The 15,815-nt window shown below is 37.9% G+C and overlaps 1 protein-coding gene across 1 annotated transcript; it reads right to left on the reverse strand.

Annotated features, from left to right (window-relative positions):
- Positions 1-581: 581 nt before the first annotated feature.
- Positions 582-15,739, reverse strand: LOC109062278 (zinc finger CCCH domain-containing protein 7B-like). Its single transcript, XM_042719459.1, has 23 exons — positions 15,504-15,739; positions 14,275-14,350; positions 14,140-14,176; positions 13,800-13,997; positions 12,929-13,087; positions 12,413-12,493; positions 12,234-12,290; positions 12,069-12,108; positions 11,581-11,771; positions 11,258-11,507; positions 11,114-11,172; positions 10,924-11,026; positions 10,137-10,298; positions 9,846-10,051; positions 8,689-8,789; positions 8,413-8,594; positions 6,507-6,562; positions 5,807-6,045; positions 5,581-5,686; positions 4,265-4,373; positions 2,411-2,544; positions 1,353-1,525; positions 582-1,256 (listed from the first exon to the last, which is right to left on the reverse strand). The coding sequence occupies exons 2-23, from the start codon at positions 14,331-14,333 to the stop codon at positions 1,076-1,078; spliced, it is 2,883 nt and encodes a 960-aa protein (XP_042575393.1). The 5' UTR covers positions 14,334-14,350; positions 15,504-15,739; the 3' UTR covers positions 582-1,075.
- Positions 15,740-15,815: the final 76 nt, after the last annotated feature.

Raw genomic sequence — 15,815 nt, forward strand, 5'->3', positions numbered from 1 at the left:
GAGCGATGCTCAGTTTTTCATTTATTCATACTTTAAGTAAAATGAGAATTGTAGAACAAATTATTATATGAAACTGTTAAAAAAATGGCTGGGACGTCTGGGTTGCAAATGCACCTTTTCCCACCTCTGGCTTTGACCACAAGAGGACATTAGTGTGCAGCGTCTTGAAAAGCTTTGAGTAATGATGAACCATTTTAGATTAAGTGGAGTTGTATTTCTAAATTCAAGAACGTATCTGAGGATGATGTCCATTTGCAATGCAAGTATGGACTGGGAAATTACAATATATTAAAAAGTAAATACAACTTTACCTCACAAATTATTATAAATTATAACTTTTCAAAAGTTGTAATAAAAAAAATATTAATATTAAGATATTAAGTGACTGTAACACTCTGCAACACTGATTTTTATGCGCAAGATAAATAAATTTGAAACTAGAAAAAAACACAACGTGATTTCTAATAAAGATCCATTTCCTCTGAATCATATCAATTGAACGTGGAACATGAACAAGGGTTAAGAAAAGAAAATTGTCAAAGAAATACATGCTATAGCTCTAGAGCTAAAAAATCTGTTGGTTAAAAATACAAATAAAACCATTATTTATTCAAAAACAGATACTTAAACATTTTACATAAGTAATGTTTACTGCATTATACTGTGATCAATGTGTAATTTTCATTTTCTTTTATAAACTGAATTACAGTAAAAGTACAAAAATAACATCTGCCCTCTTTGTCTTACTGAAGTCCTGGACAAATACTGCATGCAGGTCAAATCCAGGAACTTAAATGCACATCAGCAGCTGAAAGACTAAATATTCTGATCACTGTCTAACAGATGAAATCCTTATTAAGTGTATGAACAGCATTTATTCTCTATTTAAGCAACATGAAGTAAAAGAACCGTTCATCAAACACAGACGTCAGAATTGTGTTCTGGGTGATGTATTTCAGTCTAAAGGTTTAACATCTTTCAGCTTGATTAGAACATGTAAACACTCATCAGGACCTGCAGTAACTCTCACCTGATTAAACTCTCATAGACAAAGTGCAAATGTTGGCTTGTTTGTTTAGTCCTGAAGTAGGAAGTTCAAGATGCCAAATTCATTGTCAGTTGGAGAGATCAGCATTTCGGCTCTGGCTTTGTGTAACCTGCTGCGCAGGAAGTCCCTCCGTTTGCACCACTCCTGAAGCTCCTCCTCACTGTGAGCGAAGTCACAACTCGCACCATCAGAACAGCCATCTTCCAACCTGTCAATCAAACACCACAGCCAATCAGGACAAAGACCACTGTTAATAACAAACCCTTCATCATTGATGATGTTCACTGATTTGATGATGGTGAACCTGGGACAGATGGAGAAACAAGGTCCAGGGAAGCGAAAGGACCAGGCCAGACTCTCGTCCTCTCCCTCTCCGCTGAACACTCTCTGCTTGTGTTTCTCTGTGGAGATGTGCTGCTGCCACTGCCGATCACTGTTGCTGTGTTTCCCACACAGATAACAGTAGAAACTGTTATGCTGTAGTAACAAACACACAAGCGGCTCCATTAGCACCACAGCTGCCAAGTCTGCAAGTTTTTTCTGAGAAGTCGCGTAAAAAAAAATTAACAAGTTGCACGTTGCCATTGTTTGGGCTTATTTTAAAAAATATGGTTGCTTGTTAGGAAAACCTGAAGAGCAACTTTGTTTCTTTAAATTTATGGTCAATGTTTTTTCCCTATATATTGTTGACACTGTCTGCTCGCAGGTAAAAGCCAATCAGTGCGATAATTAATGCACTGTAGGGTTATTCATTATCACACATCATGCCCCCTCCTCCCCATTATTGGAGTAAAATTGTGTTTAACTTGCAGACACGTGACGTTAGTAGACGTAAATAGACACACAAGGCCACCAACAGAGATGTACAGACATAGAGGAAACATGGGAGAAGGTGAATGGTGCAGGGGAGTAAAGGGACCTAATTTAATAAGTAAAAAATGTTTATAATGCATTAATCATTAGCAGTAATACTAATAGCAGATAGATGGTTCAAGTTCATTTTATTATAAATATGTGGCTACATTAAAGCTCCCACTTAGTGCTCTGGTCTTGTTTTATTCTCCATAACTATTCTGCTTGCAGGTGATCAGAGGATAGTGTGTGCCCTCCCGCTTTGTTGCAATTAAATGATTTTTGTAAAATAACTTACGTTTTTGCTCTTGAAACCCAGAGTGGTTTCAGTTTACCTAGGTTGCAGGCTTGTTTATTGATAATAAACGATTGATAAATAATATTGATGATAATAAATATTGGGCTTGTTTTTGGAGCTGCGGTTGCTTATTTCGAGAGTTGGCAACACTGATTAACACGTGTGAGGACAGCAAACATGAGAATGGGGAAAATGAACCTGCAGGAACGTACCATCGCTTCAGCAAAATCCGTCGGCATGGTGATCTGCTTCTCTTCCATTGGCTGAGAAGGTGAGGTGCTGTCAGAGGCTCTGTTCTGACTGGAGGTGGAGAGCCAGACATCAAACACCTGCTGGATGTCCCGGACTGCAGTGGAGAACATGTGACCTAAATTAGTAATTCAGACCATATCTAGGCTATGATGTCACAACTTAATCCCAATTCACACACATGTACAAAGTATGAGAAAGTACACCATGTCATATACTTAAGTGCCTTATATCATTGGAATCCTTGGCTCGAGACAAACAAACCATATACATCTCCAACTTCATTTCTATCATGGGAAAAAAAATGTCCCACCATATTGATTATAATTTTATTTATTTATTTTTTTGGCAAAACCAGTTCTAGGTTTTTTTTTGCCCAATAGGAAACAAACCAACAAAAAAGTTTCTCTAGAGATTTTCAGTATCTTGACACACTGGCACAAAGGCCTGCCAAAATGTTCAAATTAGGCGTGGTCACTTTTACTTAAATGGTTATGACTCTTGAACAAAATTATGTATCTTCACCAAATTTGGTGGATTTATGTATAGGCTCATTCTGAGGACACATGCAAAGACCTGCAGAACTTGGCCACTCTGTGGTGCTAAAACAGGAAAAAACTTGGCTCTAAGTATGTCCCCATTGGTATGGGGTTAGGCAATGTGTTTGTGCCACCATTGCCTATTGTTCACATATTTTGAAAAACATGGCTGTCATTGGCCAACCAAATTTCAGCAGCTATTAGACAAGCTTAACAGAGGCCAATCAGAAGGAAAATTGGTGGCCTGTTTGACTTGTAAAAAATGGATGTTTTTGTCTTGTTGGTGGAGGTATGTTAATATTGTATGTGTGTGAATATGTGTACTGGGTGGCGCTATATTAATATTATGAGTAAAAAAAAAAATCACACACTCTATTTTGTTGGACTGCCTTTGGCTATGATTATGGCATGCATTCACCGTGGCATCATTTCGATAAGCTTCTGCAATGTCACAACATTTATTCCCATCCAGAGTTGCATAAATTTTTCGCCAGGATCTTGTATTGATGATGGGAGAGTTATACCGCTGCACAAAGTCTTCTCCAGCACATCCCAAAGATTCTCATTGGGGTAAAGGTCTGCCTCTGAACTCTGTGGTGGCCAACCCATGTGTGAAAATGATGTTGCATGCTCACTGAACCACTCTTTAACAATTTGAGCCCGATGAATCCTGGCATTGTCATCTTGGAATATGCCCATGCCATCAGGGAAGAAAAAATTAAGTTGAGGAATAACCTGGTCATTCAGTATATTCAGCTGACCTCATTCTTTGGGCACATAACATAATCATCCATGCAGTAATTATCCAATGGGAGGATCTTAACTATTTGCTTAGTTAAATCCAGGTGGTGACTTTTTTTTTGGACGGGCAGTGTATAATGCAATGTTTCACACACATACACACATATGCATATGCATATCACATATAAGATTTCCTCAACCACCTCAACTTTGCCTCAAGAAATGCTGGCAATCAAACTGTTTGTTAAAAAGGCTGTTTGATTTTTTAAAGACTAAACCTACTTTCTAACTAAATTCTACTTTTTTCGTCTTCTCATCAAAACTAGTAAAGTAGAACTCTCATTACTGCCTAGATCAATAATTATCAAAAAAACTGGATGGCTATAACAGGGTAATTTACAAATGTTGCCATAAACAACTGTACCCAAAATCCTAGAATTCCTATAGAACCTCATAACTTCACAAATCTTGGTTGGTTTATGCAGCATATGACTGTGACTGAACATCAGTGTTGATTGTGTTTGATTTAATGCTCACAGCCGTTGTTCTTCATGTACGTCCACAGATCCTTCTCCTCCTGACTGTGAGCGAAACTACAGTTCCCGATGTAATGACATTTACGCTGCTTCAGCACATGGATGCAGATCTGTGAGGAAACATTCAGCGTTAAACTTCAAGAACTCAGTTTCAGTGTAACAAATGAGTTTTTAACAGAAAAAATATATTGTATTTCATATCCCTACTGTTAAAAAGAGACATTGTTTTTGCCAGTGGAATAATTTAACAAAGTAATAATAATTTGTTACAGTAGTTAAGAAGCCTGTTTTTTTTTTTTGGGAGTACTTAACTTGAGTTTTTATATTTCAGCCAACTTTCACTTTTACTCCACTACATTTCCTAATTAAAAATGTATACTTTTACTCCGATACATTTCCCTGAAGCATATTCGTTACTTACTACAAAATAAAAGTCAGAAGAACACAGACTGCAGGAAAGCAGGTTCGATGAATCAGTGGTCTAGTGCTTGCAAGTTAGACTCCTGACATTATCAAGGATATCACCAAATATCACACAGAGTGCATGCATGTGATTTATTAGTCTATTAAAATTCAAAATTCAAGGCATTTTAAATTGTAGACGGCAAAAATGCTTCTGTATGCTTTTTATATTTATATAAGTTAATAGTTACCTTAATCTGTATCACACAAAGAGTGTCGTTTATCTTCAGATATCAGCATAATAACAAATAAATGTTTGACAAAGTTTAACAAAGTTAGCATTAAGTGACTTACATTTTAGACACAATTTTACCTGTTTTTGCTCAATTTTGCCAACGAAATTAGTTTCAAACAAAGATCACAACACTGTTGTGCGTCTCTGAGCAATGAACGGCGTTTACTTATTGAATGAATCAGCTTTTTGAACGGATTGGTTGAATAAATGATTCAGTGATTCACTAATTAACACAGTCAAATGCTTTGTTCCTGAATGAATAAGCTGAATTAATCAGTTGAATCTCACTCATTAACACACACACACACACACACACACACACACACACACACACACACACATATATACATATATATATATATATATATATATATATTTGGGTCCTTTTCATTTTGCATTTACTTGTACTTTTACTTTCAATACTTAAATGTGTTTAATATTTAAATATTTTACAAATATTTTAATAAGCATAATACATATCACATACTTTAAGACTTTTACTCAAGTAATATTCTAAACATTGACTTCAACTTCTACCAAAGTCATTTTCTGTTAAGATATCTGTACTTTTACTTGAGTATGGCTTTCAGGTACTTTATCCACCACTGGTTTTTACTCACGTCGTATTGTTGAGGAAAGGTCTTGGCAAAGGGCAAAGGTCGCACTGCGACCCACTTCTTCCTCTCTTGAGATTTGACTAGTAAAACCCTCCTGTCTTTGGTCCAGCTGAAGAGAGACAGACAGAGGAAGAGAGTGAGACGGTTGTTTTCAGGTGTGTGTGTGTGTGTGTGTGTGTGTGTGTGTGTGTGTGTGTGTGTGTGTGAGTGTCTGTCTATCCTTCTGCACCTGTGTCTGGCTTTAGCAGTGCAGTATTTCAGCGCTCGGTCCGGTTCACTGACCAGCCCGTCTCTCCAGCACTGACTGCACACAAACTTCATCATCAGCTCCAGCCTGTGACCTTTGACCTCAGCACTTCCTGTCCCCTGCACAGGACCCATGTTCCCATTTGTCTCCTCTGTTCTGACAGGACTCTTTGATTTGGCGGCAGTGATTTTGTTCGGTGAGCGTGAAGCTACGACCGCAGGCTGATGGAAACAATACATAGAGTTGAGAAATGATTGCCACATGCTTTATAAAAATCAATGTACTAATTACTGCTGTTTACTAGATCAATCTTCACTAGTACCAGTGCTCATAGTTATAAAACCTCTAACACGAAGCATTAAAAGATCCTTCCTCCAAAATAAAATCCTCATGCCGTACACTCACTCACACACATATAATAGCAACCCAAAAAATTGCATTTAGGTTTGGTTCATGCTAAAGCAACTTTGACATTTTCACATCCTTTTCTAAAGTTTGAAGAAGGTCACCATTCACTGCCATTATATGAAGTGTGAGAAGAACATTTACTAAAATTTATATTTGTGAAAGAAGGAAATCCTACTTTAGAACAAGAACACCATTGTAAGTAAGTAAGTAAGGATAAAGCACTACTTAAGAATTACTTATATTTCTATTCATTAATAATTGAGAAGAAACTCACAGGCTGTTGGTTCCAGTGTTTTTTAGACTCCTGTACAATCTCTTCATGAGTGATTCCAAACACACACAGATGAAGTTTGTTTGGATCATGTGTCTCCACCTGCTGGATCTCTGATGTAATGCAGTACCTCAAACATAGATCTCACAGAACAGCAGCTGGTCTTTTTAGTATCGATGTGTTGTTTTAACATCAAACTAATTCAGTGTTTTAAAATGACAATTGTTTTTAAAAACATTAGGTACAGTTGCGGTCAAATGTTTACATACACTTTATTCACAATACTGTGTGTCATTGGGTCTCATTCATGAAACACGAGCAGAACGATTTTTTGTGTAAATCGTGTGTAAAGTGGTGCTGGCGTAAATTTTCGGATTCATTAAAATGTTCGTTTTTTCCAAATGTTAGTTGGTACAAAAGAAATCTACACCTGCTCCCAGCCACGTGTAAATAGTGCGTTTAACATCCGAACGTTTTGCTCATTAATAAGGCTGCATTTTAATTCACCTTAATCGGGTACATATTTACACAGCATTTTGAAAAAATATTATATATAGTAATTACATACTGTTTTTCTTTTTACTTTTATTATGAGAGCCAATAGCCTCTGCAAACGGAACACTTTAATCAAATAATTAATTGCTTTCAATAGGGCTGGGCAAACTAATAGCCCCTTAATTGTTACCGAAATTGTTTTCTATAAATGATGCGTTCATCGCATGTAGATATGCTCGATGATGATGGTGGTCCTCCTCCAGTTTGAATACGATTTTTTCGAAGTGAACTAATTCGTTTTTTTTTGCAGTCAAGCTTCATGTCGAACCATTTTCTTTTCACTTCTGGGACTGTTCGATTAACAGATGAAACTCCATTAACAGCATCTATAATACGCTGCCAAGCTTCCTTTTTTTTAGGACCTGATACGCCACTATGTACGCTTGAAAATAAAATGTGCCGTTTTGAATGAACTTCTGATAATAAAACTTCAATTTCTGCATCTGAGAATTTTTTTTTTTTCATTCGCTTTTGAGAAGACATGTTGAAATCCTTCGTTTCGTGTCATAATATGATGCCCATATATAGTTGTCAGTCAGATTTAAAGGGGCGGGATTTATGGTAATTGAGAATGAGCGTGCACCCAGTTACGACTGATTGGAATTAATTAACACACACATTTCACTATCACATCTGACGTTTACGAAGTATTTGTGAATCAGGAGAAGAGTTTTCGGGAAGGTCTCTTTATGCACAAATCACTCACATATTTACTCATATATTTACAAATGTTTCATGAATGAGACCCATTGACTGCTTTTTTTGTTTTTGTTTTGTAATATTTGTTGAGTTCCTTGTTTGTCCTGAACAGTTAAACTGCCCACTGTTCTTCATAAAAATCCTTCAAATACCATAAATTCCTATGGTTTTCCAGCATCTTTTGCATATTTGAACCCATTCCCGCAGAGTACTGATTTTGAGGTTATGATTTTGAGAACCCTCTTTTTACACTGAAGAAAACCGAAGGAGTTGAACAGAACTATTACAACAGTTTAAACATTCACTTGTGCTCAAGAAGGGTGAAAACTTTTGAGCTGGATCAAGTTTTCATTTTTTGTTTAAATATCACATCTTTTGAATTAGTCCTACCCTTCGGAAGCTACAGAAGACATTTACATGTTTCCCATAGAACAAAATAAGTACAATATACCCTGCCTTTCAAATTCAAAAAATTTTCTGTAAATCTGTTGTTCATACAGTTACTTGACTAAAATAATGTTGTTGTTGTTTTTTATACTCCAAATATCATGTTTGTCCAATTTTATACTCCCTTTTTGCCTTCTGAGTGAGTGATGTATGCAATGATTCCGGTCACGTGACAGTAGCAGGTGTAAACAGTGTGTTGTTTGATTACCAGTGTCTCTCTGCAGGATCCAGATCTGCAGCTCGATGAGCGAGTGAGCGAAGCAGCAGCCGTCCTTCCTCTTACATCCCAATGAAAACTCGTGACGGCACACATCAAACTGACAGCGAGAGCTCAACGCTCGGATCTTACTGTAACTCACAGAGCTGCTCTTCACCACGTGAACCAAACACCTGACAGAGAGACAGAAAGATACATGCTTATATCAAATGATCCAGGATTGCTCAGCTGTGACGTCTTTATGAGATTGCAGTGTTTCTCATGTACTTCTTCTTGTCAAACTGATGTTGTGTCGGTACGTTTGCACACAGAGCGGGATTCTCCTTCCAGCGTTTGCTGATCATTCTGGGTCTGCAGTCAAAACAGGCCTGTGGAAGGACAGACCACACGTGTTTACGTATCAGAGCAGACAGATATGTGTTCCCACTGAACACATGATTCAACATTCACAGCACTGATCAAGGTGAATCGGCTCATTTCAGCTTTGACAGATCTGTATAAAATTTACATACATTAGAGGAAGACTTAAGTCAAATTAATACTCATGAAAGCTACTGTTTATATTTTTATGCTACTTTTATAAGATCACATGATAATCATATGCACTTTACTGGAAACATTCTGCTGAAAAATATGACGAGCAAGGAGAAGAAAATCTAGAAAAAGTAGGATTGTTTGAAATCATAATTATAGTCTAATGTTTTTTAATTTTACTTACGTTTCACAAACTTTACTTGGTTTTGCTTATACAGATTTAAATTAATATACAAAGAGATTGATTATTTGGCTTAATTTTGCACTGTTGTTGACTAAATATCTATGCAGTTTTAGCTTTTGTTTCCTTTAGAGTAAAATTTACTAAAATTAATGAATATGACATTAAATTATTGACTAAATTTGAATATTTTTGTCAAAAAAAAAAAAAAAAAAAAAAAGACTAAAGGCCTTTCACAACACTGATAATTACAATAAATATAATTTTAAACATAGTTCAAACTATATAACAATAGCATAATCCAGACCACAACTATAAAGATAAAGACACAGAAACAATATCCCTGGAATCAGTTTTTTTTTTTTTTTTTTTTTTTGCTGATGAATGATAACAACACCTCCAGCCAATAAGAAAAAATCCTTCAAAGAGCTCACGCAATCCAAGCAGCAAACTCCAAAACTGCAGCGCCATTATAATAAACAGAACATTATCATGTGATGGTGTGGAGTGGACTTTATCCTTCTTGGTGTGAACAGGTTTTAAGATAATAAAAAGTAAAGCAAAACACTAAAAACAAACACTTATAGCTGCTGGCATCTACACTGAGATCACATGACCAGCAGTAACACCCAATTATAAGACGATTTCAAATGTGGAATAAATCCATCAGTATAAAGCTCGAGATTTGTAAAATTATGTGTGCCGTTACCTCACACAGGAACATAAACATGCCCGTGTGTATGTTCAGTAGTTCGATGACGCTGGGTGCTTGTCTCTCATTGGTCGAGAGCGGATTGAAGAGCAGCTCTCTGACCAGTAAGCCCCGCCTCTCCTGCGTCCACACATCGATCTCTTCTTGACAATATGCAAAAGTGCAGCCCTCTCCGTACTTACACACCTGACTCTCCAACACCTCTACACACACACACACAGGGAGGATTACATCACATTGATTAAAATACTAGTTCATCAGTCACTGAACGGTTAACTGGCGATGCACCTCTACAGAGCACAAAAGCAGCCTGGAAGTTGTTGTGAGTTGGGCGGGGCCGGATCCGCCTCCAGGGTGAGTTAGTCCCGCCCCTCCACCTGCACAGAAGAAGATTCTTCTTACAGCTGTGAGAAACATCAGGCCTGAACTCAAAATCCAGCACACCTGGACCTGAGAGAGATGACAGATAAAACAATAGAATAATTATAATACTAAAACAAAAGATAGAAGGATTGAAATAGTAGACAGAATGATAAATAGAGTGACAGATGGAACGATAAATAGAGTGACAGAAAAAATGATAAATAGAACGATAAATGTAACTATAGATAAAAACAGACTGATTGTTTATAAATAATAGAATGATAGAATTAATGATAAAATAGTAAATCAAATGGTAGAGCAATAGAATAAATAAAACGCTATAAATTGAACAATATATACAACAATATATAGAATGATAAAACAATTAGAACAACAGACAGAATAAAAGACAGAACAATGAGAGAACGATGAAACAATAAATAGAGCAGATATAATAAATAGAATAACAAAACAGCATTCTATCATATATCGGCCTAATAGTTAGAGAGTAGGACATGTATCCCAAAGGTTGTGGGTTCGAGTCTCAGGGCCAGCACTTCACTTCACTTCACTTATATTATTGTTCTTGCTACCACAGTTGTGGCCTCATGTAGAGAATGGTACCACAGATAGAATGACAAACAGAACGATAGCCATACCAATAAAACAATAAAAAGATGACAGAAGAACAGATTGTGAGCGTCTGAGTCACCTGTGCTGCTGAAGCAGCTGCTGCACGCTTGAGTGAAATCATGTGTTTGTTCCAGCGGGTTCTTGCACAGACTGGACAGAGTTGAGGTCACATGACCATTCCTCTGTAACAAACACACACACTCTAATTAAACAAACAGAGATGCACTAATGCTTTCACATCTTCAGACTGTCAAAAGCCTCAAACTTACCGTACGAGGAGAATGTGTCAGTTTGACAGACGGCAGAAAACTCCGACAGACTTTCCCACCTGACAGAGAAACAAAACCATGCACATCATCATCATCTCAAGTTCAAGTATCACACGACAGTCTGCGTAGGTTTGACAGTCAGACCTGGCAGAGTGAATTCAGACAGTGAATCTAGCACATCTCCTCCCACCACCAGAGGGTGCTGCAGGGAGACTGAGCCGCCAGAGGTACAGATGGAGTCCAACGCGTCCAGATCGCCGCTGGAGCAGTCCAAGCTCAGCTCCGGTTTAGTGAAGGAGTCCAGAGAGTTCAACTGACTCCCGACGGACGAGAAGAAGGCAGGAGGAAGACGAGGAGACGAGAAACACAGCAGAGCGCTGGGAACGACTCCGCTCTGAGTGCCAAACAGGACAGAGTTAACTCATCGCCGTAAGATATGACATCTATGTCTAATTAGTCTTGCTCACCTGCGATGAGTCTTCCTCTTTAGACATGCAGTCCAGCAGACTGTCCAGCTCGTCTCCCATCAGCTCGTTGTCCTCCAGCGGCTGAGACACGGGCACTGAGAGCGGCACGGCTCCGGACAGACCCAGGGCCTCGTGGGAGTCGCTCACGGGGACCGGAGCAGGTAAGACAGGAGACGGCCAATCAGAGTCAGCTGTCAGACAGAGAAAACACTGAACATGAACACAATCAGCTGCAGAGTTAGACTAGACTGCCGACACGTCTGTAATGAAACACCAGCATACTCTACACATTATACTGTCTTCTTTTGATAAAAACAGCATGTGAGAGGGCATGCAGTATGTTGTAATGAAAAAATGTTATCAGTTGATGCATTCTCTGGCCATCGAGTGCATGAGCTTGGTGTTGCTTGTGTCACACTTTACTCTGAGCTGCAGAAAAACATGCTGCATTCCTACTATTAGTATGATATTCAGTGTCTTTGAAATACCTGCCGAGTCAGTCACTTCCTCCAGCCCAACAGAAGAAATCTGCAAACAAACACCACAGACGTCTCAATCTACTCATCATCAGCTAGCTGAACTGAAATCCAAAGATGAAATTCATGAGGAATTAGTTTAAAACCGTAGTTTTGGTTTTTTAAATGAAGTCCTGCCTCATCTAAAGGTGATGGCACGACAGAGTCGTCCTCAGATCCTGCTGCTTTCCCCCTCTGAAACAGAAGAACAGACTTCTGTTTCATAATATGATTATCTTTCTCAAACATTTCCTTATTGCACTCAAACATAGTGTAAAAAATATTTCAACAGCATGCACAGGATTGTGGGTACTCACGTGAGAACTGATGTACGCTTTTCTGTTTTTCAGGCCCAGACGGGCTGCGATTTCCTTGGACAAATTACTGACTGTCTGATCCTGAAAAACATTGAAATTATTACAGACACAACAGACAGAAATCACAAGACCCACAGTCACATGACCCTGACAACTAATCAAGAACATGTTTAATAAAACATATTTAAACAACAAAAAAAAGAGTTACAGTTAACTAGTAAATGAGTAAATTATCCTTCCTGACTTTACCAAACAAACAGTTTAGAATGAAATTAAGTCAATTAAGTTGCGATTTTATTCCTAATTATGCTAAATAACCATTTATTTCAGTTTAATTTCTTAAGTATTTGTGATTGTCAGACACAAATTGTCAGACTCTAAATGTTTTTGAATGCTGGGTATTAATTTATTTTCTGTGCATCAATTCTGCATAAATTTGTTTACTCCAGTTTAAATGTTTAGAATGGTTGACACACTGCTTTAAATGAATAATTAACATATTCAGTTGCTGTTCACCTGCGGTGAGGCCAGCAGACATGCAGTGCTGCAGTCGTACGCCTCTCTTAGTTTCCCAGACTCCTTCAGACACACGGCCTTACGATACAACGCCTTAGCGCTGTCCTTACACACCCCCAGAGCACGATCGCAGTCCTCCACACTGCTGTCAAACTCACCCTGACACGGACAGAGAAAGAAAAAAACATGACTACATCTGCAACATAAAACATGTGACCCTGGACCACAAAACCAGTCATAAGGGTCAATTTTAACCTGAATGCTGAATAAATAAGCTTTCCATTGATGTACGGTATTTGGCTGATACACAGCTATTTGAAAATCTGGAATCTGAGGTGCAAAAACATCTAAATTTTGAGAAAATCATCTTTAAAGTTGTCCAAATGAAGTTCTTAGCAATGCATATTGCTAAGCAAAAATTAAGGAAACTTACAAAATATCTTCATGGAACATAATCTTTACTTAATATCCTAATGATTTTTGGCATAAAAGAAAAATTTACTATTGGCTATTGCTACAAAAATATCTGTGTGACTTATGACTGGTTTTGTGCTGAAGGGTCACATATAAAGCATATAAAGCAGTTTTTTAAATGCTACCATGGTGTAGTTTGTTTATAGCCTACTGTATGTTTGGCTTTTATCTTCTGGCCATTTTATTTAGGCTTCGAAATTAATAAAAGCTGTGTTCTGATTGTCCTAAAGAGCACAACGTCTAAGAATCATAAACTTTTGTTGTTCTCAGAGCTTATTTTCTACAGTAATCCAAAGGCCAACAGAAAAATCACATTGGGTTTTTGTCAAAAGAATCTGAGTGATGCTAACTTCCGGTTTGGCCTACAAAAATATGCAGATCTTGGTGTTAAATTCACCATGTTCTGATGGACGGCCGCGCGGTTGATGTACAGACTCTCCAGCAGGGCAGCGGGAACATTCAGCCCCTCGGCTTGAGCGTAAAGTGCCACGTTGACACCCTCGCTGAAATGATCACGCGCCTCCGTCGAGTCTCCCTCTCGAAACGCAGCATTGCCCTCCTCTAAGAGATCACACACCAGCTGAACCACAAAGCCCTGACGAACAACAACAGCAAAGAAGAAACAAACAGACCGCTTATTATAACTGGTCCAATCATGCTAAATGACTTGACTTAGCTCTACTTTAGAGAGAAAATGTAAATTTGTCTTCATTTAGATATATTTCCTCAAGCCCAACCTCATAGCCTTCAGGGTCCGGATAAGGCAGAGAACATCTGTAGACACGAAAAACAAAGCAAAAATCAACACTGTGACTGAGACACAACAGTCAGCAGGACTGAATGCTACTTAAAGTTATTTTTTTTTGTAGTACTTGATGAAGCTCAGCGCTCTCTGAATCTGCTCCCGGCGCTTCTGACGCTCACCGCTCATGTTTGACCATCACAACCCTGAAAAACAAACAAACACGCGTGCAAAAGTTCACGTTTACCAGCCATTCACCGTTACAGTCTCAAAAGACACTGATGCCTTCTTAAAAGTGTGTATTATACACCGAATATTTGGTGTATATGCTGCTGTATTAAATATTAAAGCGTCAAAGTTTTACATTATTACATCACAGTGTACAGTATATTTATGCATCTTTAACAGTGTATTTACACGTTTTCATTTGTGTCTGATGAGTCAAAAACTAGTTGACAACCCAGACAGCATTATTATCAGGCTATAGCAGGAATTCATCACAAGTACGTTCTGAAAATACTTTTAAAAATACTGTAGAATTATGAGAAAGTTATTTTTCTAAACGATCAAATCTTTGATTATTAACTTACATTTTCAAAACTTTTTTTTTTTTTATGTTTCAAATATGGTCATGTAAATAAAACATTAAAGGAATGTTAAATTTCAGCATTTTACAAACATTATGGAGAATTTACTTTTAAATCACAAAAAAAGCGCACCCTTACGACAATTAACCATAGATTTATTGTAGTGTAGTAACCGTTTTTTTTTCTTTTTTTTTTCTAGCGTATTGATTACCATTTGTATAACCACAGTTAGTAAACCATGGTTAATTTGTGGTAATTTGTGGGTTATTATTATTAATATTATTTTTATTTATTTATTTTATTTTATTTTTTTGTAATAAAACCATGATTAATTTAGTAAGGGCAACTAAAAGGATTCAGAAAAGCGTTCCATGAACAATGTAACGTTATTATAACTAATGTGTTAACGTTATTAAAGGTCACATAACTTTGAACGAACGTTAACGTTACTGGAAGAATGTTTGTAACTTGTGAGAGAACCTTGTCAGAACGTCAGAGATCTGAGAACGTTCCCTTGGCTGTGACGACACTCAGAACCGTTACTGTAGTAGAAGGGAGATAACCGGAGATTTGAAACACGCCCAAACTCGACTTCCGACCACAAACAAACCGTTTCTGCAAAAACGAAACCGAAGCAGCTGGACATTCAGAACGACAGTCTAACAAACCATAAAGTCGGCCACAAAAGAGCACATTTACCCTCAGAATGAGGTCGCACTAGGATCACAGCTGTGAACTCACAAACTTTCCAGAGGACTCCAGTCAGACTCACCTGCGTCTGGAGAAAATCACGACAAAAAGCGCTTTCTTCTAAGTTTCGCGCGTGTTTCGTTGGCGGTTTGTGTGTACAACATTAGAGAAACGACTGACGGATGATTAGCTGGACAATTTCAACACATCTGCCAAAAGTGTGTGAACCAGCACCGCTCCCTCGCCGTGAACCCGACGGATGTTTCCAGTTAATAATAACCGTTTTTCCGCGAGACGAGCGCGGCTGCCCCGACAGGAGGCGCTCGAGCTTCAATCAAATGCGTTTTTCAATCTTAACGCATTATTGTAAACGTGTGTAGTTTTAGAAGGCATA

This window comes from Cyprinus carpio, chromosome B3 (assembly GCF_018340385.1).
Source record: "Cyprinus carpio isolate SPL01 chromosome B3, ASM1834038v1, whole genome shotgun sequence".
Classification (NCBI taxonomy): domain Eukaryota; kingdom Metazoa; phylum Chordata; class Actinopteri; order Cypriniformes; family Cyprinidae; genus Cyprinus; species Cyprinus carpio.